This window comes from Alexandromys fortis, unplaced genomic scaffold (assembly GCF_014885135.2).
Source record: "Alexandromys fortis isolate MF-2015 unplaced genomic scaffold, M_Fortis_MF-2015_v1.1 scaffold_26, whole genome shotgun sequence".
In the NCBI taxonomy this organism is placed as follows: domain Eukaryota; kingdom Metazoa; phylum Chordata; class Mammalia; order Rodentia; family Cricetidae; genus Alexandromys; species Alexandromys fortis.
Genome location: NW_026067894.1, coordinates 1,936,793 through 1,961,676, shown reverse-complemented (window position 1 = coordinate 1,961,676; position 24,884 = coordinate 1,936,793). Strand labels below are relative to the sequence as shown.

The window sequence follows — 24,884 nt, the reverse complement described above, 5'->3', positions numbered from 1 at the left end:
CTCACCCCAGGCCCCCATGTCTCGGTACCCCTGATCCCTGCCCCCATCTGTACTCCTGCACCCTCCCCACGGAGCCTCTCTACACATAGCCACTCCCCTATCCTGCAGCTGGCTCTGGCATCTCAGGTTCTGAGAGGGGCTAGTCAGATCCTCAGGTCCTACCACTGGCCAGCACATGAGAAATGGTCATATTGGGAAGGAGGAGGTCACTTACCTCTCCATCTGGATTCTAACTGCAGGTCCTCATTGCTCCAGCCCTATCTGTTCCCCATCCCCACCCCATTAAATCCAAGGAACATGTGAATCTCACTGGGTAGAGGATTAGAGCGTTCTAAAATGCCCAGGGTAAAATTTCCTCCAAATGTAGCTCCAAGATTCTGGGCAGGGTGCACAGAGATGCCCCAGTGACCTTTGAGGGTTTCATGTCCTCACATTAGAAGTTGGCCACATGAGGTTTCTTTAAGTAAACTCCTCGGGCTTGTATCCAAACTAAGACGGGGAGGGGGAACCCTGCTTAGGATCAGTCCTGAGGATTGACTGGTGTGCCCACAAGCATGCTCAGATGAGGAGGAGTTCATGGGTGCTCACCCTTCTGCATGACTGAGAAAACCCCACTCTGTCTTTTCTCCTGCCCCCTTCTCTCTCTCTCCATTCCCCTTTCCTCTCTTCCTTTTGGGGGGCTTTCTAAACCCCATGGAGGTTTGGGAGGAGCGGTGAGTCAAGGTGAGAACATGAACTTGGAACCCATCTCTATGGAAAATCAGGGAGATTATGAAGAAGTTCCTTCCCCCCTCTGGACCCCATTCATTGTTCCCCATCCCCCTATGACACCATTCATTGTTTCCTATCCCCCTCAAAAATCTAGGGTACTCAGAGTGTACTGGGTGGTGGGCCCTCCTGGAAGATCCTTATTGTGAAGACCCAGAATTGCAGGATGGGGCAGAGGGTATGAGAGAGGTGCTGAGCAGACCGCTTCCTGTCTGTGGACAGAAGTGGTACCCGAAGAGGTCTCAGGGAGCAGGAGTCTTGGCCAACTGAGGACTTGGGCCCCAAGCACTTACCATGGGCGCTGGCTTCCCTCCTGACACGATGCAGACCAGAGTGAAGTTCTGGGCCTGGTACCGACTGAAGGGGGCAGGTGTGTCAGCAGCCACAACTTCGATGGAGGTGGGAGGAGCTTCCAAAGGGAAGAATAGGAGACTATGACTCAGCTGGGGGGACTCAGAAAGAGTCCTGCTAGGCACCACAAAAGGAAGGGGCTGCTGCGGGGCTGACGACAGCAAGCGTGGCGACTCTCGCTGGGGACACAGAGCAGGGCCCTGCTTCCTAGAACTTTAGGCCCAATGGAAGAAATACAGAGCACTCAAGAGGTCATGAAGATTGGCGTGGTAGGACGTATCCTAGAGATGGCATCCTAGTACAGCAGGGGACCTGCCCCAGTGAAGAGGTCCGGGGAGTCACTGCCAGAGAAACCACCCTGTCCTGTGATTCAAGGAAGCAACTGTTTGCAGGAAGACAGAATAAACACATGCAAAGGCCTAGTGGTGGACTGGAGTGGAGGGCCAGGTGAGTGACAGCTTGCTCATTGCCTGGAACCAGCTCCAACCTGTGCAGACGCCTATGGTATTTTCAGGAATTTGTGAACCAGCTGTTGAACTGTTACCAACTTGAAACAGGTCCCCGTGGGTATTATTTATATTTATTTATTTATTTAGATTTTCCGAGACAGGGTTTTTCTGTGTAACAGTCTTGGCTGTCCTGGAATTCACTCTGTGGACCAGGCTGGCCTCGAACTCACAGGGATCTGCCTGCCTCTGCCTCCCAAATGTTGGGATTGAAGGCGTGCGCCACCATTGCCCACTCCCTGTGGGTGTCTTTATACCATGACATCAGCAACTGCTGTAGATCAAGGCCTCCATCCCTTCTTCCTCTGCTTCCAATGCCAGGAAGCTGTGTGACCAGCTCACCCAGTTCTTTCTTTCCTCTCTTGGCTGAGAGTAGTGGTGAGCCACTGAAAGTTTTGAAAGCAGGGACACTGTAACAACTTCATTTTGAAGAAACGGAAAGCACAGGAAGGGTTTTGGCTGAACAGGACAATGGCGTAGCCTCCATTCATGGGCTGGGAATGAGCTAAGCAAGTGATTGAGAGTCACCCCAAGCTGGGGGGCTTCTCTCTCCCTTCCTGGAACCCGGCTGAGTGTGGCTAGCAGCCTCCTTCTCACCTGCTCCCCTTCTTCCCCTTGCCCACATCCCGGTCCACCACCCTTATGTCTTGGGTACATTCCCACACTGTGAGCCTCTGACCGCCACTTTGCTACTTGGGAACAGCGCTCAGTAGATGTGGTCCTGAGTCTGAACTTGAGCTAGGGGAACAGCAAGGCTCTATGCCGGGAATTCAGCCTTAAGATAGTTCTCCCTGTGATTTCCCGACCTCCTTGGCATCTACCAGAGGCATCATCTTTGAACTCTGCTTGGGGCCGGCTTTCCATTCTTGCTTCCCTGGCCTTGGGCCTGTGCACACTGATTAGTGGGGCAGGGGGCGGCATGCAGCATACAACGAGAGAGGCTGGAGACCTTGCCTTCCTGCAGGGGCTTTTCACCCCAGTTGAGTTTAATTAAGTTCAGCAAGCATTTCCTGACACCCGCCAGGTGTGGAGCTTGGTGCCAGGGGCCCATTGCCGGCATCCAGCCAGGAGGCAGACAGAGTGCAGAGAAGCCCATTGGTGGGTGAGGGTGGCAAGCATGGGGCCGCTCGGTTTCAGGGCCCAGTGAGACGGAGCCAGGTATGAGGCATCATTTCATTCAGGCAGCCACACATGCTGGGGGCAAGAGAAGGGAAGCGAGCGGGGAGCTTGCGAGAACAATAGATGGAGAATTGTAATTAAGTTGGAAGAGGCTCCAAACAGATGGTAAGTGGGGTAGGAATTCGGGGAACGGAAGCGCACACCAGAACACTTCAATTACCCAGAAGTTGCAAACTCCGCAGTGTAACTTTTACAGAACGGCACTGAAAACCCGCTCGTACAGCAAGAATCAGCGAGAGCCAGCTTCCGTGAGCCCACTCCTCAGCCTCACCGTTGGCCTGAGGGTTGGAGGTGGCGCTATTCCCCCTTCTACAGACGGGAAACCGTGAGATGTGTGAAGAGACCCCAGCTTATGTAGTCAGTGTGAGGTAGAGCCGAGATCTGAATGGCGGCAACCTGGCCCTGCAGCTTAGACTCTCTGATTGTTTTAGACAAGGTCTTCTTATGAAGCCTTGGCTGAGTGAGAACTGTCTATGTAGACCAGGTTAGCCTTGAATGCTTAGTGATCTACCTGCCTCTGCCTCTGTGTGCTGAGACTAAAACTGAACACCATCAATGCCTGACCCGGAGTCCAGATTCTCGGGCAGCTAACCCAGCCTTCAAAGGGGCTGGCGTCTGCAGTACCCCTTTGCCCAAATGCAAACCCCAGTTGCTGAGAGTTCTCATTCCCTGACTTTGCAGCATCTCCAGAAGCCTGGTGGTCCAGTTTTCTAGGGAGTTGCTTCTAGTTCTGTTGCCCCAAAGCCAAGGATTCTCCAGTCAGAGTTCAGTCTGAAATACTGTCCCCTGAGCTCACTGTCTGTGGTTCCTGCCACCTTTAGTGTCCCTCTGACATATCCTACCCCCTCTTCTTCTTGCACCTCCATCTGTACCTCCATTAGCCACCATCTCCATCTTCGGCCCCGTTTCCATCACCACCCCTACCTCCACCGTTATCATCACCTCCCAGCTTCGTTCTCATCTTTACCTACAAGCTGTGCTGGTTAAAGTTCACCCTCCAGAATGCTGCAGCACCAGAAAGGGAAGGTGACCCTCCAAAATCACCCCTTCCCCTGTGTCCCTGGATCAGCTAATTCTCTGTTGCTGAGGTAAAACGCCATGACCAAGACAACTGATAAAAGAAGGTATTAACCGAGCTTATGGTTCTAGAGGGTTTGAGTCCATGAAGGCGGAGCAAAGGTGTGGTGGCAGGAACAGTGGAGAGCTCACATCTCAAAGCCTAAGCTGGAGGCAGGGAGCACACTGGGAATAACAGGAGGCATTTGAAACCTCACAGTCCACCCCCAGTGACACACCTCCTCCAACAAAGCCACACCTCCTAATCCTTCCTGAACAGTTCCACTAACTAGGGACCAAGGATTCAAACATGGGTCAGTGATGGCCGGTCTCATTCACACCGCCACAGCCAACTTTGCTGAGGTCACACTGAGGAGACCATGCCTGACAGAACTGCTCAAGCAGTAAATGAGACGTGACTCTAGGGCCCCTGACACGCCCACCAGTCGTGTTAATGAGTGCTGCTGGCTCCACTTCATTTTTGCCAGGCTCGTGAAGGAATCTGGAGCCCCCTGCAGGCCGGCCAAGTGCTCTACCCCAGAAATACACACGCATCCCTGCCTCATTAGAAAGAAGGGTGTTATGATGGGCTGTGGATTCCAGACCAGAGCACTCGAGGCTGTGGGCTCCAGAGCACTCAAGATTCAGAGACCAGCCATAATACCTGTCAGCTGTGTGACCTTGGGCAGGTGACCTAAACTTTCTCCCTGTGTTTGCTTGCCTGCAAAATGGAGGGAGCCTTGTGGAGATTCAATAAATAGAACATGCAAAAATACGTAGGAAGTATCCTCAATAATAGCGATAACTGCCCTTGCTGGCAGCTACCCCCCCCCCCCGCTAGTTTTCTTTGTTTTAGGCTGGCATGGTCTCTGCTTGTATGTAGTTTAGCAAGGAGACCATGAAGTGCTTGATGTGTGCACGCTTGACCACAGCAGTCACCCAAACCCTGTAGCATTCAAGCACCCCAAATGGTGCGTGTTCAAGCTCCAAGTGCTGGAAGTGTAAAGAGCAAACCAAATTTCAAAGGCCTAAGCTTTAAAAAAAAAAACATTGCAAGGTGGTTGGGGAGAGGCACACACACTCACGCACACATACAGAGGCACACACACACTCATGCACACACACAGATGCACACACACTCATGCACACACTCACACAATATACTCATGCACATGCACAGATACACACACAGCAGTGCGCACACACACACTCATGAACACATACCCACACTCATGCACACGCAGATGTACACATAATCATGCACACACAATGGCAGACACACTCATGAACTCACACACATACATATACTCATGCACATACACAGTGGCACACAAACTCATGAACACACGCATACACTTATGCACATACACAAATGCACACACACTCCTATACATACAGATACATCTTGTTCTAGAGCCCTGCATCTGATCCATGCAGAGCATGGGAGCTGTGCTCCATCCCTTTCCCCCTCCCCCACCAGCATTTCTGAGCATGTGTGAACAGATAGTCGAGCTCATAAGACCACAACGGTTGTATGGATGATGACACATAGGAGCTGCCAGCATCAGTGGACACTTGCCCACCAGCATCTCCCAGGCACCGTGCCCTGGGAGAATGTCACTCTACATTATGCCCCCTGTCGCCCCTTGGAAGGCTGAGTGCAGCCAGAAAGCTGTCTCCACTCTGTCGCTGTGTCCCTTCTCCTTCCCTTCCCTTGACTAGGCCCAGCCCTCTGTCCTAGACAGACCCCTGCTTCCTAGGCTCATTGTCAGTGTCCTTTCACCCTTGATCTCCCTCAATAAATTTCCATCCCAACCTCCATCCTCACTTCTTTTCCTGTCTCCATGCATCTTCGTCCTCACCTCCATCTTAACTCCCTCTCTGCTTCCATCTGAATTTCCATCCACCCACAGGCCCAGCCTGGCCCCACCTCTGCCTTCAGTGCTGTCTCTGTCTGATCTTTGCCTCCATCCACATCTCTCTTTCCATCTCCACTTCTGCCTCCACCTCCATCCTCCTCCCTCCCCATCCCTCCTCCATCCCCTCTTTGACCTCCACCTCCACCTCTCTCTCCATCTTCGCCTCCATATCTTTTCAAGACAGAGTCTCATGTCATTGAAGCACTCCTTGAACTTGGTATGAAGTAGAGGATGACCTGATCCTCTTGCTCCTACCTCTTGAGTGCTGGTACTGGAAGTGAGCTCATGCCAGGTTTGTATGGTGCTGAGATCAAATTCAGGACTCCATGTATGCTAGGTAAGCACTCTAGCAACTGAGCTACAGTCCTAAGTCTCCACCCCCCCCTTTTTCTGAGACAGAGTCTCATTATGTAGCTGGCTTAAAATTACTATGCAGACCGGGCTGGCCTTGAACTCATAGAAATCCCTCTGCCTCTGCCTCCTGAATTTTGGGACTAAAGGTTTGTGCCACCATGCCCAGTTCCCATCTCTAGCTTTAGCTCAATTTCCACCTCTACCACGGTTCTCACCTTCTTCCTATCCCTGCCTTCTTTATCCTCCCACCCCATTCCCAGAATCCAACCCCACCTCCAGTTTCATTTCCTTCCCCGATAGGCCTCTATCAAGGTCAAAACCAAACAGCCTTTTATGTGTCCTGGGCCTGAGATCTAGTCCCCATTCATCTAAAGACAGCCAGCCACTGGAGAGCACAGCCGTAAAGTTCATGGGACCCCCTGGGTAAGAATAACCCGGTTCAATGACAGGCTTAGAGTGAGCAGTCTATGGGGGCACCTGGCCGTGTCCAGCTGTACCCAGGCGATGACTAATGGAGAAGAATCGTCAGTGGAGAGCCTGCTTCATGCTTCTTCCCACTCCTCTGCGACCTCCACTGGACAGTGGTGTCCAAAGCCCCCAGCAGCTCTTTGGGGGACATCTGTCAGAGGCACAGCCGTGTATAAGCAAACCCTCTGCATTTATGTGCCCTGCTCGGAAACTCCCCAGATTCCATGACCACACCCCACAACCACCCAGCCAGTGCGTTTTCTGGGTTATTTCTCACTCTGTCTTAAAAGGCATTAAGATGAAGGCTCTGCTTCTGGAACTTTCCTCGGTTAATTCTGTGTGCAGCTGTCAAGGCACAGCAGCTTCCAACCAGACACCGCCACACAGTCCCGCTAGCCTCCATCACCCCGTGCCATGGCCACGGAGGGAGGCAGGAGGCGAAGTTATTTTAGACTCAGCAATTCATATAGATGGAGTATGGTGATGCTCGGTGATCCATTTTATGAAATTAATCCTGAAATATGGCCTGTCTGTATCTCGCAAGCAGAAGTTTGTTTCGGGCTCTGTAACTCACTCCCGAGCTTGGGCAGCCGCTCGCTCAGCTCTGTAAATTATCTCTCGGTCTTTGCAAGGGGACACAGCGAAGAAACACCAGCAACACAGGCAGGGAACCTTCCCAAGGTGTGTTCACCTGTCTCCCCACCCCACCAGGTAACCTTCCTGGAATAGTATATTATTTGTATTTTGATAAATAAATCTTGCTTGAAGACCAGAAGCAAAGCAAAAGCCACTAGAGGTCAGGCAATGGTGACACACACCTTTAATCCCAGGATTTGGGAGACAGAGTCAGACGGATCTCTGTGAGTTCAAGTCTACCCTGGGCTATACAAGATCGATGCAGAAACAAATCCAGGGGTGGTGGCTCACACCTTTAATCCCAGTCCTAGGGAGTCACACGCCTTTAATCCCAGCACTAGAGGGAATATAAAATGGGAGGAGAGAGAGGCTTAGTCTGCTTAGTCTACACGCCCAGCCTTGGTAAAAGTAAGACTTCTCTAGTAGCTGACTGTTTTGCTTTTCTGGTTGAACCCCAATTTCTGTCTCTGGGTTTTTATTATTCGTTCTACATCCTCCCTGTCCTGAGGTACCCACTTTAACAAAAGCAGAGCAGAGCTCCATCCCCAGACTAGGTATCAATATCCTTGGAGCTTTGGACCAATCAGCTGCCACCCCCTCTAGCGTCAGCCTTCCTGTCTGTGCAATGGGTTGGTTCTGACACATCTGCCAACATCCCAGCTCCCAGGTTTTTTGAGGGAAGCAGAAAAAAAAATGGATGTTATCTTATGAGCATGTGGGATGCTGAGCTGGCAGAAGGGTTGTTTTAGCTCTTGTCTCCTCTTCCTGCAACCCTTACTCTTGCATCTCAGGAACACTATTGTCTTCAGGGAGGGACCCTCCGGCCTGCCCTCCAGGTACCACTCTTTGAAGGTGCTGAGCCTGCTCCAGTCCTGAGAATCATTTATCACAGGGAGGGCATCAATTAGATTTGGGGGAGGGGCGGGAAGAAGGAACAGACAAGTTCAAAATTATATTATTTGCAAAAAATCCATTCTTCCTCTCAGCATGCCTGCTCTATCGACTGCCTTCCTTTTCAATCAGCGCCCAGCCATTACGCTGTATTTCAAACACCAGAAAACTAGCCTCTAATATAAGTGTCCATGAATATAAATGTCCCGTGTGGTCCACCTTCATTTCTTTCTTTGATTTCTTTATCTTGTGTCTCTGTTCCTTTTCCACTCTCTCCGGTCTCTTTTTGCTTCACGATGTCACCCAGCACAGCAGTTCCTCCAGGAAGTCCTCCCAGCTGCAGCTTCTAGAGCAGCCCAGCACAGTCTCCCTACCTCACCTGGGTCTGGATACCTTCCCCTTCTGACTCCGTCTCATCTCGCAAGGCTGGCCTCAGGTGTGGCCTCCTCAGACAGCCCTCCAGACCTGACAAGGCCTTTACTCTGGATGCCCGGAGCTGGTCACCCTCAGGCTGCTTGTCACAGAAGCTCAAATCCCATTCTTGTTGGTGTCTGTCACTTCTATGAGCACAGAGGACACCAGCCAGGCTGTGACAGGGATCCATCCCAGAAGACTCTTGAGAGTGTCCTGGGCCAGTCCGTCTTCATCTCCAGCCTTCTCCATCACGTACCCACCCTGTTGCCAGGCTCCAAACACATTGAGCTTGCCCTGACCCGTTCTTCCCTCCTCCCCTCCTTCCTTTCCCAAGCACCCAGAGAGAAGGACTCTTGGCCTCCTTGCAAGTTGTCAGCATTCAGGCAAATACCTGGCCAGCCCGGGGTCCTAAGGCTGTTATGTCACAATGTAGTCTGTGTGCATGGGCTAGGACTCCTTTTAAAAGCGAGCTCTGACCGTTCCCCATTCTCTTTCGTGGTGCAGGATCACTCCAGAAATGTTTGTAACATGGGCGAATGGAGGAGGGGTCCAGGTGCCACACCCTCCAGTCCCTGCCCCATCTAAAAGGGTGGAAATCTACCCCCTACTCTTTCCTGGTGAAGGTTCCCAGTAGAAGTGGATCCTGCCAGTGGAGAAATAGGAGAGGGAGGGAAGGGCTCAAGTCTGCAGTTTAGGGAAAAATTAAATATCGAGCTGAATAGTCACAGTTCCGTGCAGGAACAAACACAGAGCAAGTCCCCACATGGAGCCATGATCAGTGACAGGAGAGAGAGACAGAGAGAGAGAGAGAGAGAGAGAGAGAGAGAGAGAGAGAGAGAGAGAGAGAGAGAGAGAGAGAGAGAAACTGTGCCTACATGGACCACAGATGCAGAGCTGAGCCCCCCCCCCCCCTTAGCTGTGGAATCCCTGGGCTGAGGCAATGGTCAGATGAGGGGGTTTTCGTCCCAGGTCATTGCCAGACCGGACACCCGCTATCCTGGGGTTCTTCTCACTCTGAGATGGGGACCCCTCTGGGCTTATGCAGGAGCCCAACCATGTCAATTGTCATCTGCTCTCCTGAGCCTGCTCTGTGGAGAGCTTCCGGCAGTGCCCACCTGCTTGCTCCCTGCCCACCAGCTGTGATAGGTGGCAGCCAGCTGAGCTGGAAGCTTTGGGCAAGTGCTCTGGAGAGCAGGGGCTACCCTGGGGGAAATAGTGAGGGAGCAAACTTGTACTCGTGAGGCCAGCGGGGGAGGGGAAGAAACCCTGCCCACACTTCAAGGGGAGTGGGGTGCTCCTGTCTGATCTGGACTGTCACTCCAGTGCTCTTTCGGGAGGGGGGTGTGTGTGCACGTGCGCATGCATGCATGCATGCTCTTGTGCCATGGCATGCAGGAGGATGTCAGAGGATAATATGTGGGAATTGGTTCTTCCACCTGTGTGTCTTGGGGATCAAACTCAGGCCACCAGGCTTGGCAGCAAGAACTTTTATCCACCGAGCCATCTCACCAGCTCTCCAGTGCTGTTTCTAGACTATGCCTTCAACCCACTGGTTCTCCAGATGTGTTCCCTTGGACCAGCAGTGACAGCGTCCTCTGGGAGTCAGTCATCACTGTAGTCCTTGGGCCCCTTCCACAACCAGCTGTGGGACTTTCCGTTCCTCCAGGTGCCTCTAAGGCAAGTTCCAATGCCCCAGCTGCCACCTTGGCCTGGGTAAGCTCCAGCGGCTTCACCCCTCAGATGGCCTGTGGACAGAGGGCTTGGTACATAGTAGATGCTCAGTAGACAGTGGGAGAGGAAAAGCAGGCTTGAGGGGATTGGAGAATGCCAGCCTGGTCTGCCAAGCATCTACATACAGGGCTAGGATCTCCCTCACCTTTTGCACTGAGTAGATTGTGCTTCCCCAGCCCACCTCCCCTCAGGGGTGCATCTGGCTCCCACACTGCCAGCTTCCCACCTCTCCAGCTCCAGACTCTCCTGTTCCTCAGACGGCTTAGGAAGACAGAACCCCAGCCTTCTGCTCTCTTTATAACTCTGGGCCTGAGGCACAGCAGCTCCAGCATCACATATCACTGGTAATTAAGGGTCCTGTCCCAGGGAGGGGAGTTTACCTTCTGCCAGAGACACTAAATCCTGCTCCCGGTGGTGTGGGGAATAAAGCATTGCGCTGACCTAACACTTGTCAGGGCTTAACGGTGCTCCTGCAGACATGCTCGGATGGGGATGGGGATGGGGAGGCAGAGCGATGTGCCTCTGTGAACAGACAGGCACTATGGGTGGCAAGATGCAGACGGTCCAGAAGGTGTGTGTGGGGCGGGGGGGGGGGAGACTTGGATTCTGCAGCCACTCATATGGACATTTCAAAGGAGATGAGCTTTCTTTGTTTGACTCCAGAAAGCAGGACAGGCATCTCAGTGAGAGGCCATACGGAAGCTTCTGGAACGAGGCTATTGGGCTCACAAGCAAACTCTGCCACTGACTCACTGTGTGACCTTGGTCATGATATATAATCTTTCTGGGCCTCAGCTTCCACAGTGGCTGAAGTGCCGAAGGCCTGTGCCCCAAGGGTTGTGAGTTACTACATTTAAAGTGCTTGGGGCAAAGTCTGCCACTGATAACCACACTTATTTGTCTGATCTCTATTGACCCAATTGGCCCTCCGTAGGGAGACTAGGACTCATCCCTTCAATGTAGCAGGAGCACAGGAGGTCTGGTAGTAGGAATGTAATTGCCCCCCATAAGCTCATAGGGAAGTGGTACTGTGAGGAGGCGTGGCTTTGTTGGAGTAGGTGTGGCCTTGAAGGAGTGTTTTCAGGTCTTCTATCCTCAAGATATGTCCAGTATCTCAGTTCACTTCTGTTGCCTGCATATCAAGATGTAAAACTCCCAGCTCCTTCTCCAGCACTATGTCTGCCTGTGTGCCACCATGTCCCACCATGATGGTAATAGATTGCACCTCTGAACTGTAAGCCACCCCAACTAAATGTTTTCTACGAGTCGCCGTGGTTGTGGTGTCTCTTTATAGCAATAGAAGCCCTAAGACAGGGGGAGCTTGTAAATGTGGTTTGAATTAAAAGGAGAGCTTGTGAGACGAGTGGACACATGGCTCGTTCTCTTCCCCGTGGGTGCTGAGCTCCTCGGGGAATGGAGGGTGCCCTGAGCTCTGTGGTTCCAGGGGGTCTACACTCACAGAGGGGTGTGCTATTTGATCAAGCTGTCTACTCTCCCACTCACAATCATGGAGACAGTGAATGCAAACCATGCCCAGTGTGGGCTTTGACAGCCATGTCTCCATTTGCGGCTTAAGCCTCAATTCCCCGTCGAGAAAGAATGGCATCAGAGTGTGACCTAGTGCCAGCTTGGTATTCTCAACTGACTCAGTTTCCCCTGGACCCTCACCTGCTGACTCCCAGGCTGCTGGAGTACCAGCTGACAGTGTACCTGGGCATCTCATGCTGTTCATATTGAAAAGAGGCTTGGTGTCTGGTGTGGATGACTTTCCATCCGGTGGCTATCTGGCTGTCCTGCTGCCCCCCTGGCGGAATATCTGCTGTCCCACTTCCCTAGAAAGGGCCTCTGGAGGATGAGCTGGATGGCTGAGGGGATGAATGTGCTGGGTCTATGTGAGTTGCCCAGTGGGTTGCTGTCAACGGCACCCCAGCTTGGCAGAGCTGTGTTCTAAGAGGGTGGGTAGGGATTCGGGGATCCTGTGCAGGAGGCAGGCAGCAGGCTCAGACCTTGGGGGCTGAGGCTGGGAGGTGACTGTCCTTGCTAGATGACTCGGTTCACTCTGAAGTGCTCCTCTGAGCTCAGCCCCATCTGTCTGCCTATTCCACACTGCTGCTCAGCCGGTGGCTTTGGTGACTGAGAGGCCCATGGGCGGGCACGTGGGTGGAGGGGACATCAGTCCTTCTCCAGACCCCCAGCTGGTTCCAGGCCCTCAAGACAGCAGTGACGTGCTCTAGACATATTTGTATCCAGCTTGGAGGACCTTGGCCCATCCTGCTTGAGTACTCTGGCCTTCATCCCTTACTCTGGACCCTCATGGCAACCACATCAAGCAGATATCTCAGGCCCTGCACTGCCCATCTTAGAAGATCTATTTGGTCAACAGGAAGAAGGACTGGGGAGGCTCCCGGGGTCTTCAGTTTCCAATCCATATCCCTGAAGCTGAGGGCACTGATTGAGGTCTCATAACTGTCCTGGTACCTTCTCAGAGAAGCATCTCAATCCTGTGCTAGGTCTCTCTAGACATCTCCCGCCTGTCCCCTCTCTCCAGTTGGTCCCCGTACCTGAGGGCTGCTGTGCAGAATGGTCCTTCGTGCCCAGATGCTTTACTTACTGATCAATCCTGGGTCTGGCTTGCGCAATCTCAACCTTTCTATGACTGCTCTGCCCCACCACAATAGCAGTGTATGGTGTGTGAGCCGAACACTTCAAGCAGGCTGAGTGCTTCCTGTCCACTCATGGCCACCATGATGCCTGTGCCTGTAGCAGCCCCATGGGAGAGGAGACCTGGAAGAAGACCCACTCAGAGAGGAAGTAACAGGGTGTCTGGGCGGGTGCTGGCTCCATGTGCTTCCATCTCTTGGCAGCCAACACACTGGAACATCCTGGGAGGGGACAGAGTTGCCACCATCCTGCTGAGACATCTGCCCCCAGCTGTTACTATTTCTTGCAGCTGTCACCTGCCCTGCTGAAGCTGGTGCTAACAGGGGAGAGTGCTGGTCAAAGCGGCGGAAGGAGAAACCTCTTCATTGTGAGCCTGGGTCACAGTGAAAGCAGAGAGGTCACAGATCTGGCCTCACCAGGGCTCTAGGGGTTTCTGAGGCAGGAGGTAGGAGTTGGGGTTCACAGCCTGGCTTCCCAGAGCCTCTTGGTTCTGAGTTCTCTCTCCCCAGTTCTCTGCAGTTTTGGCCTGGATTCCAAACTGCCACCTCTTCCTCCACCCAGCCTTGGCTCCTTGGGTCTGTACTTTAGAAATTGCTTAGGGCTGGTTTACTGTAATTAGTGGTGTGCCCAGTGGGTGGCTCATCCCCTCAGGCTCCCAGACAGGGGCTGGAGCCCATCATTTGCCTCCCAGCAGGCATCCTGGGATGTGTGGCCCTGCTGCTTTAAGTCCTGCCTCTCAGCAGCCCCTGCCAGGAACCTCAGAGCAGTGCCCACCCAATGGTGGACTCCTAACCCCCTCTCCTGCCCCATCAGATTCACACATTTGAATGCTTGGTCCCCAGTTGGTGGAACTGTTTGGGAAGGATTAGGAGGTGCTGTTGGAGGAGGTGCCACTGGAGGCTGCCTGTGAGGTTTCAAAAGACTCAGTGCCATTCCCAGTGTCTCTTTCTCTCTGTCTCAAGGCTGCATCTCAGGAGATGAGCTTCCAGCGATTGCCTCATTTCCACGCCTGCCTGTCCCCTGCCATAGTCCCCGCCGTGATGGCCATGGACTGACTCTGAAACCTTAAGCCCAATTACCTCTTTCCTCTGTAAGTTGCCTTGGTCATGGTGTTTTACCACAGCAGCAGAGTAATAAACCAGACAAGAGGGAATTCTTCCGGCAGCACTGTGCTCTAGACACCTCTAAGTAACCCGTTTTGGGAATTCGCCTTTTTCCTCTGGGCTGATTCGACAAAAAGCCTGTGCTCCTGCCAGACCTCAGGGAGGCAGGTTGGCCTCCACCCATCCTTAGGAACTCCTGGTTTCTTTCTTCTGGAAGCCTCCATCTACCTAGGGCAAGCTTCTTTCTATGGGGAAGCTGGAGGAACTGGCCACTGGGGAGCATCCCGTGAACCCAATGCCAAAGTCACATGACTGCCGAGCCAATCGCACGCACGTGTGCATCAGGGCCAACACAGATTGTGGGACAGAATGCAGAGTTCCAGGAGCTAAGGGCTGGGTGGGGTGGAGAGGGGAATGGCTCTGTGGGCAAGAATGCTTGAATTGGGATTTCAACTTTCCCATAAAGTCAGGTCTGGGGCTGGAGAGACGGCTTAACACTTAAAAGCTTACTGCTCTTGCAAAAGACCTATCTACATTTAATTAAATCTCCAATGACCCTATCAGGTGGCTCACAATTGCCTGCAACTGCAGCTCCAGGGGGATCAGGTGTTCTTTGGACTCTGTGGATACCGGCTTGCAGGTGGTGCACATAAGCTCACGTAGCAGAAATTAATTAAGTAAGCAAACTTAAAAAAAAAATCAGGCATGTGAGAAACATTTTTTTGGTGTGTGTGTCAAATGTGGCTCGCCCACCAAGAGACAATATTTCGTAAACCTCCTATATTTTGCTCAAGTCCTGGACATTTCTGAGACTTGATTCTGACACACCCTTCCCCTTCCTTTGTCAGATGGTGAGGTACAGTTCTCACCAGTGGGGTGAAGTACAGTGACCACCAGAGTAAGAATGGAAACTAAGAGGCCTTCCTACCCTGGAGCGGGCTTGCCAGCTGGATTCAATGGGGTGGATAGGTGCTGCAGGAATTTGCTGGGAGATCTGGAGCCCCTCCCTCTCACCACCAATAAAATAACTCAGTATGCGCTGTCTGCTCAATGAAAGAGCTAAAGTCATAAAAACTGTTAGAAGAAAACTATGTGGTAACTTGTGCCTGGCATCAGTGAATGGCTCCCTAACTGAGGTGCTAACATCAAGGCAGTAAAAGAAAAGCAGATCAAACAGAATGCGGGAATCAAAGCCTTTTGTTCTGCAGAGGTCACCCTCCTGAAAGTGAAACCCACGGAAAGGGAGAGGATATGCAGATCAGAGAGCTGATAAGGGACTTGCATCTAAGGAGATCAAGGACCACAACATAGGAGCAAAGGGTGTGAACTGGAGGGTCCCAGGGGGAGGTACTGACTAAGTGGCCTAGAGCCTCCTGCCTGGGGCGCAGTTCAGACCCGCAAAGAGATGCCACCTCCCCTACCTGGATGGCTGCCTGGACTAAAAAGACCTCTGGATTTTAGTAACAAGTACTGGCAAGAACTTGGAGGCGCTGGGTCCTTCATACACTGCTGGGAAGCATAAAGCAGGCATGTTGGAGTCTCACAAAATCCCAGTGCTTGGGAGGCTGAGGCAGGAGGATTGCTGCGAGTTAAGGTAACCTGGGTTACAGAGTGAGACCTTGTCTCAAAAACACTAATGAAACAACAAAAAAGTGAAACAATAACAAAAAAATGAAACAATAGCAAAAAAAAAAAAAACCCTCCACCCTAATCCCCCCTCCCCAAACTATAGAGCATCCGTGAAAGCCTTCTACAATTCCCTTAAAAGGCTGAGTCCATTCACTGTTCGCCTCAGCAATATGCTTCCAGAGGAGAAGGCAGAAACTATGGTCATTCAAGAACTCATTCACAGGTAGTCACAGCAGCACAATTCAAGAGCGCCACAAGGTGGGAACAACCCAACGCCTTTCCAGACAAAAGATCCATGAATAAGGGAATCCATACAGTGGGCTACTGCTTAATACTAATATACAATGAAGTGTTGATGCATGGTAAGCCATGAATGAACTGTGAGAACATTCACGAAAGAAGCCGGTCACAAAAGCTCCATATATTTTATATGATTCTGGTTGTTTGACATACTCAGAGTAAGGAATGCTGGGGGGAAGTTGGATGTGCGACTTATGATCACAAGGTTTCTTTGGAGAATGATGGGAACATTCTAGAAGTGACTATGGTGGTGGCTGCGGACCCTGGATGTAAATGGGACCCCCTACATGAATGGTTATGTCGAGTCATGGCTCAATAGAACCATTGCATGAAATGGTAGGGAGGGTGGAGGTGGGGGTGAGTGCCAGCCACAATGAGAGCTGTGCAGAACACTCTGGAAGACAAACGTTCCAGGTGTGGAAAGCATTGCACTTTGACCTGGGGGTCCAAAGGGTCACTCCACCTGCCATCCTCATTGGAAAGGGGGGGGGATCCCTGAGAGGAGGATTGCTCACGCTTGTTCATGCCAGTGCCTCATGTCTCCCAGGCTGGCCTCCATCCCACTATTTTATAGTTGTAGTCTATATAACACAGACTATAACTATATAGCTATAGGTGAGTGTGGCCTTGAACTCCTCGGACTCCTGAGTGCTGGGAATATAAGAGCACTCCCACATCCAGTTTGTGTGGTGCTGGGGATGGAACCCAGTGCTTCGTCCTTGTTAGGAGAACATTCTCCCCACTCCAGTTCCCTGAGAGGAGTCCTCTTGATAACCCACCAAGGCCTGTTTGTCTGAGTTCCCACTGCTTGGTAAGCTGTGGATGGTGTGGTTGTTTGCGTAGGAATGCCCTCCATAGGCTCTAGATTTGAACACTGGTCACCAGAGTGACACTATTTGAAAAGATTAGGAGGTATAGCCTTGTTGGAGGAAGTGTGTCCCTGGGGGTGGGCTTTGAGGTTTCAATAGTCCAAGCCAGGCCCAGTGGCTCTCTCTTCCTGCTGCCTGTGGATCCAGATATAGAACTCTCAACTACTTCTCCAGCACCATGTCTGCCTGCACAGGGTCATGCTCCCCTGCCAGGATGACAATGGACTAAGCCTCTGAACTATAGCCAGCCCCAGTTAAACGCTTCGCTTTGTAAGAGTTGCTGTGGTCATGGTGTCTCTTCACTGCAATGGAACGCCGACTAAGACAGATGGTTAGTTATGGCATAGGGTAAGTCTTTGCTTCCCACCTCCACCCCCATTTTGTGGCTGGGGAACCCAGGCAAGCAACACCACCTTTCTGTTTCCCTCTGTCGGAGGGAAAATGGCAGGACTGCCTCTTTGCTTGAGTGTCCTGAGGAGAACACATGAAGAGCAGAGCTTGGTGTGTGAGGGCCCACACAATGGCGGTGACTGTGTCACTGGGAACACAGAGCGGTGGCTTCCCAGCTGCAGCTTCCTCCCTCTGTGCTCCATTACAGTCATGGCTTAAAGCTGTTTCCCCAAACATATGGTGAAGTCTTAAGCCTTAGTCCCTGAGAGTGTGACCTTCTTGGTGTAATTAGAGTGAGATGAGAATATCCTGGACCAGGGCGGGTCTTAACCGAATGACTGGTGGCCTCGGAAGGAGAAAGTGTAGGGACTGGGGATGTGGTTCCGTAAGTAGAGTGCTTGCCCAGCGTGTGCAAAGCCCTGGGTTAGATCCCCAGCATGTGGTGGCACATGCCTGTTGAGAGGAAACGGTTGTTATGGGCAGCGGAGGGGAGGTGTGAGGGAATAGGAATGGAGGCAGTGTGGATGTTTGCTCTCCATCCTCCAAACTGCTATGTTGGTAGAATAATCCTTCTGTACACTATAAATATATATTACTCTCGTTGGCTAATAAAGAACCGATTGGCCAGAAGCGAGGCAGGAAGTATGGGTGGGACAGTCAAGCAGAATGCTAGGAGGAAGAAGGCAGAGGCAGTGAAGTCACAGGAGACCCAGAGGGAGTAAGATATGCTGGAGGACAGGGAAAGCCCTGAGCCATGTGGCAATACATAGCGTGGGTTGATTTAAGTGTAAGAGCTAGTTAGTAATAAGCCTGAGCTATCTACCATGCATTTGTAATTAAGCCTCTGTGTGGTTACTTGGGACTGGCAGCTGGGAAAGAAAACTCCACCTACACCCCTACATCCTCACTTGGGTACCACAACCGTACCTGACTATAGGAGAGTCCAGTGCCAGATGCTTCAACCAGGCCTCTGTGAGTGAGGCCTCTGTCCTACACCCTACGATGATGGGTATTTGGGTTACAAACAACCTATGACAAAGGTGGGGGGTGTTCCCTTGGGAGTATGAATGGAGTTAAAGCTGCTGGGTGTGAACAATGCAGGCCAGATAGGACCTCCTAGCCCCAGGCTCTGTCACTCACAGGACAGGTCTCTTAACTCTCAGGGCCTTTGCTTTCTGCCCTGTAAAACAAGGACAGCCATGTCAATAGGAGCCCATGGAGGGTCATGTGGCAAGCTTTGGTATGTGCACTGAGCTGGGACCAGCACAGGCAAGATGCTATGACCTGAGGTGGCACCCTGGCCACCCAGGAGGAAGACTTCAGCCTCGACATGGGTGAAGAGCCCAGGCCTCATTATGTTTAATTGCTTGTAACGCGAGCCCCTTAACACGCTCACCCCTGTGACCTGCACCTCTAGGAGGTAGCTTTACCATCCTCCCATGACTCTGTGCAAGCCACATATTCCCAGAGCCCAGCATGCAGCTCTCAAATTGGCTCACGATTTGTCGGCGGCTTGGATAAAAACATTTTAATGGCTGTGTGCAGCACACACCCTGAGTGTCGCTCACGGGCCTCCTGAATGTCTTTTCCTACCACATAGCAGGATACGATAGGCGTGAAATTACAGCCACTCTTTCAGTTTTATCTCCACCCAGAGGCCTGTGTGAGAAGCTGTGGCCGACTGACAGTATGCAATGACTTTGATGGAGGTACCCTGGGCCCTGGCCACAGTCTCGGCTCCTCTCCTCACTATCCTGGGAGGCTCTCTGTACTCCTAGATCTTGGTTCCACCCCGCCTCACTGTTATCTGTCACACCCTCGTGGCACAAAGGGGACCTGGGCATTGAACTGAACGGTCTCTACTCGCTTGGAGGGTCTCTGAGACACCGAGAAAGGATCCAGGCAGGGTCACAGATAAGTCTAGATTGTGAGGGCCTGTCTGTGATTTTGGAAACTGACCTTGGCAGAGACATATTTGAAGAATGTTGTGGAGGTGGGGGAAGCATAATTAAAAACAAACAAAAAAGCAACAAACAAACAAACAAAGCCTCTCAGGGCGAGGGGGGGAGAGGGGGGTGATATGGCTAACAGGTTAAAGAGCTTCTGTTGCAAGCATGAGAACTGGAGTTCAAATCCCCCAATTCCACGTAAATGCTGGGTAGGTGTTGCAGCCCACCTGGAATTCTCCAGAACAAGCTGGAAAGATAGACTGGTAATAGCAGCAAGCTTTGGGGTTGATTGAGAGACCCTGCCTCCACGGACAGCGTAGAAGGGCAATTGAGGATGACTCTCAGTATCACATGCAAATGCGCCCACGAACATGCACTCATCACACAAGCAAACACGTACACACAAACATGGAAAAATACAATTTAAAGCTTTGAGCTGGATAGGAGTGCTCATTCTGTGACCACTCCCCTGTGGGAATGCTGGGGCTTAGCCTTGACCCAGCCTTGGTGTCTCTGTTTTTCTTATCACATAACATTTGTCAGGACAACAAAGCCTAATACTCTGGCAATCAATGAGAGCACAAAGGCAGTGGTTAAAAAAAAAAAAAAACCTGCCGCGCAAACGTGAGGACTGGAGTTCGAATCCCAGCATTCCTGTATAAGCTGGATATACTCTGAGTGTGCGCAACACAGAGGCAGAGAAAGGAGGACTGTTGGGGCTTGCTGGATGCCAGTCTAGCTGCAAATTCAAGCTTCCGGTCCATGGAAGGAGCCTGTCACTGGGCCAATAGTTATAGAAGACACCTGATGCCTTCCTCTGGGCTCTGTGTACACGCATGGGCAAGGACACCCAACACACCTATCATCATACCCTCCCCCTCCAATTTTGATTGACGGTTGCTGAGTCAGTGGGTGCAGACCCCACGGAAAGGAAGGCATGCTGTCATAGTGACCTCATGGGTGGGTGGCATGCAATGCCACTTGAAGGGAAGACTTTTGCAAGTGGCATGGACAGCGGGTGACTGCTGCCCTTCTCAAGGCTGCCACAGCTCCTGGCTCCTTCTCCAGGTGAGGTGCAGAGACAGGTGGACTCTAGATAGGAGGCCCTGGGAAGCCAGAAAGGCAAAACACTCCCACTGTCCCTGCCACTCCCAGAAGCACTCCAGGCTTCCAGAACTTTCACTCCTCCTCAGATGACTCATAAACACCGTGGTCTATGAGGGAGGCATCTACAAAATATTCCTCAAAAGTCCAGCTGTGTAGCTCAGTGGGTGAAGTGCTCGCTTTGCAATCACAGGAAACCCCTGGTTCAGGCCCAGCACTGGGAAGGCAATAGCAGGAAGCTTAGGAGTTCAAGGTCACCCTTGGCTAGGTAGAAAGCTAGAGGACAGCCTGGGCTATGTAAAATTCTGTCTTGAAAACAAAAACAAACAAACAAAATGGGGTTCATAACAGTCTTTCCTGCCTGGTTAGTTGTGAGGGTGGAGAGACATGGGTTCGTGGGTATGTGTGAGCACCTGGCTAAGTGCCCAGTGGCCGCAGAGGGACTTGGCCTCCTCTGAGTCCCTCCGTCCTAATTAACATGTCCTCTATTCCCATGTCCTCTTTGCCCATTGCCCTCCTCTACTTTCCTGCCAGCATCTGTCACGGTCACCTGCCATCGTATTGCTTCATCTGTGCCTGTGTCTGAGGCCTGGCTCACACCCTGCACTGCAAACGCACCAAGGACCGGAACGTAGGTTCTGTTCAAAGTTTGTCCCTGTGTCTGGGCCCGGAGCAGGTGCCCTGGATGCTCCATGAACATTTGATGAGTAAACAGTGGGTCCTGTCTCTCTCATTGGCCTGGGAGCCCCTAGATGATGCAGGCTGAGCTGTGTTTCTTCCCTGGGGTGGCCAGAGCAGGGTTGTACACTGAGCATGCTCTGTCAGAGGAGCCGGCCAGTCTGCCCAGCAATGCCACCTCTCCCCAAGCTACTGTGGTGGGATCAATGTTGCTCCAGAGGTCTGGCCTTTGGAGGTTTTCAATTTCCCTAGATCGAGGACTTTCCGCAGGGCCTTTGTGTTCTCATTGATTGCCAGAGTATAACAGGCTTTGTTGCCCTGACAAATATTATTTGATAAGAAAAACAGAGACACAGAGACTGGGTCAAGGCCAAGCCCCAGCATTCCCACAGGGGAGTGGCCACAGAATGGCAGTTCCTCTGGCAAAAGCAACGTGCTGGTGGGCCTTCCAGAGACCACTCACAGCAAGGCCTTGCATTTACAATGGGGAAACTAAGGCTGGGTGAGGGTTGATCCAGCCAATGTCACATCAGCTGGACACAGATACTAGTATTCTGTCCCCTCTCACAGCTGCACAAATTAAGACACAGAGCCAGGGTGAGAACCCAGGAGCCCCATACTCAGCCCAGAATGTTTTCTGACTTTCTGGTCTTTCAACACCCCAAGAAAAGCCCTGGGGAGGGGGGAGTGTGTATTATAACTGAGGTGCTGGGTTTCTTCCCTTGAGGCTCCTGGGCAGTCATCACCTGTAGAAGATGCTCACGGAACATGCTTCTCAGGGCTTCTACTGATACGGCATTGGCCTCTGCTGGGGAAAGCAGCTGCAGTGGCTGCAGGCTCAGGGCCTCCCTCCACTAGCCATGCCATGCCACAGGGCCTATAGCTGGATAGCTCGAGGGACGACATCCCTTGCCAACCTTCTATAAATGTGGCTCAGGGGCTGTGGTAGCCTGCTGTCTCCGGACAGAGTCATCCTTCCCTCAGTGACTCCTTAAGTCCAATCCACAAGCAGCCTGTCACACACCGAATACATGAGGATCAGGGACAAGGCACAGGTCCTTACAGCTTGGGGCTGGGAAGAGAATGGGTCCCTAGCAAGAGGCTGTTGGGACCAGGTTCCACTGTCACAGCCTTGCCACAGTCTGACCTTTTCCTCCTCCCAGCCAAAGGCAGTGGATGGGAGAGGGTCATAAACAAACCACAGGGATTTGACAAAGAGTCCCAGTACAGTTCCTGTGAGCCTGCAAGTGTGTGCATGCACACGCCCACGTCCACGCCCCTCCTTCCTGAGTCACTGACTCACCCATGACATTGAGGAAGATGTTGCCTGAGGCGAGGACCACCTTCTCCCTGGTGGCTCTGTCGTAGATACCCACGTGGCATTCATAGGGACCATTGTCTGAGATCCGGACCTCAGGCAGCCTGCAGGGGAGCAGATGAAAGGGTTAGGCTTGTATTACAAGGGTGAGCAGGCAGTGTTCCAGGAGGCCAACCCCTGTGCACAGTTGTCCGGGCTCCACTCATCCACTCGGTGAAGACTTTGCACACCTGTGGTCTGGGCTGGGAGGATGGGCTGCATTTATGCAGCACCCACTATATACAGGCTCTGTGTCTGTTGCTTCAAAGGGGGACAGTGAGTGCTATGTTTGCCCTGAGCTTTGCCCAAGAGCAGCTGCTGGGCTGGTCATGTGACACTCTTAGGATGCCCTGTGGGTGATGCAGGTTTCGAGGGTGGCTACCAGCATGAGGCCTGATCCCACTCATTCCTCACAACCACCATTGTTTTAGTTACTGTTCTATTGCTGTGAAGAGATCCCGTGACCAAGGTAACTTCAAGAAGGAAGCATTTAATTAGGGGCTGGCTTATTGTTTCAGAGGGTGAGTCCATGATCATCACGGTGCTGAAACAGTAGCTGATCTGAAGGGAGGGGGCACAGAGAGAGTCTGGGCCTGGCATAGACTTTTGAAACCTCAGAGCCCACTGTAGTGACACACCTCCTCCAAGGCCACGCCTCTTAATCCTTCCCAAACTGTTCCGCCAGCAATTGTTCCCATGTATCCTGTCACAGCCACAATGCAGGGGTTGATCACTACATTCCATGAACAGGTAAACTGTGGCAAGAGACAGTCATGACTACCCCATTCTGTGCAGCTGTCACCATGAGGCCTTGGAGTCCTGTCTTCATACTGCCATGGACACCATGTGCCCAGTTCCAAGGACACCAAAAGAAGCACAGTTATGTTCCTGTCTCCAAGGAATCCCTCCCCTCATAGACAGGGACTGTTGAAATAAGAGCGGCAGGGCTGCATCCCCAACACCCCGGCCGCTTGGCTAGCTCATGCCCGAAATAACAACACACAAACTGTATTCATTTAAAGACTGCTTGGCCCATGAACTCTAGCCCTTACAGGCTAATTCTCGCACCTGGACTAGCCCATTTCTAATCATCTGTGTAAGCACCCCAAGGTGTGCTTACTTGGAAGATTCTAGCCTCTTTTTATTCTGTCTTGGAGCAGAGCAGAGTCTGACCTTACTTCCTCTTCCTCCCAGCATCCTATTCTGTTTACTCCTCCCACCAATGCTTTAACCTATCAGGGCCAAGCAGTTTCTTTATTGCTCAGCCAATGAAATCAACAGATTGATGTCACTCCCACATCAAGGGACAGAGGACAACTGACCAGTGCTCCACACTCAGGCTGCAATACGTGTGCTCAGCAGAGGGTAGGTGGACTGAGGGCCATTGGCTCTGCCTCCAAGGTCTCCAGATCTATGGTGTGGGAGTCCCCCTATACTTCCTTCTTGCCTTTTCATTGGAAAGGCCCAAGAGCAAATAGCTCAGGCTTTGTTCTCCATTGAAGTTGGTCTTGGGGCTGGGGAGATAGCCCGGACCTTTTACAGAGGACCTGAGTTTGGTTCTTAGCCTCTACATTGGATGATTCATAACAATCTGTAACTCCAGCTCCAGGGGAATCTAATTTGACATCTCTGACCCCTCATGTGCACACCCACCCCAAGACACAGAAACACAAAGGCAAATTAAAACACACACAAATACACACACACATGTGTGTGCACACACACATATACACCCTTGCGTGTTGAGAGAGATGGATCAGTGGCTAGGAGCATTTGTTGCTCTTGCAGAGGACCCAGCTTCTATTCTCAGCACCCATATGGCAACCCATAACTATCTGTAACTTCAGTTCCAGGGGATCTGACTCCTTCTTCTGGCCACTACAGGTACTGCACACACACGGGGTACATACATATATGCAGGCAAAATATTAATAGACAATTAAAAAATGAATCTAAAAAACGTCTCAAAGCTGATCTCTTGTAATTTCTCACTGTTTCCTCATAGCACACAGACAGTTGAAGAGAATCTGTCAACCAATCAATGTGCCAGGATTCCAATAAAACTTTATTTGTGATTATCGAGTTTTCTGCCGCACAGAATGTTCATGTCACAGAATATACTCATACTTTTCTTTTTCTCCTCCAGCCACTTAAAAATCATTAAAATATTCACAGTTCACAGGCTGTGACTAAACAGACTGGAGTCTGATGACTCCTGTTCTAGATTTTTCTACAGGGTCAGGTCATTCCAGAATGAGTTGGTATGCCATTCCTTCTCCTGGGGTATGGTCATAATCTGGACGCCCCTTTCTGCCATCTAGGCTGCAAAGAACCGAGTTCAAACGATGCTTCCCCCTGTGTGGAATCCATGTAACTTTGGGGAAGCCATACCTTTGAGCATCTACTTTCTTATAAAAAAAAAAAAATGAAGATGACACATTCCGGAACTGAGTGAAGACAGACTTCAAGAAATACTTGCTATCGTTGCACACACCTGTCCAGAGGCCATGGGTGACCCTTACCCTGTGATGCCTCCAGAGGAGAGAATTTCTGCCAAGGAGTATCCAGGAA

General features: G+C 51.6%; 1 protein-coding gene across 1 annotated transcript in view; it reads right to left on the bottom strand.

Annotated features, from left to right (window-relative positions):
- The window catches only part of Igsf21 (immunoglobin superfamily member 21), a 74,967-nt gene that overhangs the window by 9,554 nt on the left and 40,529 nt on the right, over positions 1 to 24,884 (bottom strand). The window contains exons 3-4 of the mRNA XM_050152431.1: positions 22,260 to 22,378; positions 1,062 to 1,177 (exon numbers count right to left, since the gene is read on the bottom strand). Coding sequence (XP_050008388.1) covers positions 1,062 to 1,177; positions 22,260 to 22,378 — 235 coding nt within the window. The remainder of the gene's footprint in view (positions 1 to 1,061; positions 1,178 to 22,259; positions 22,379 to 24,884) is intronic.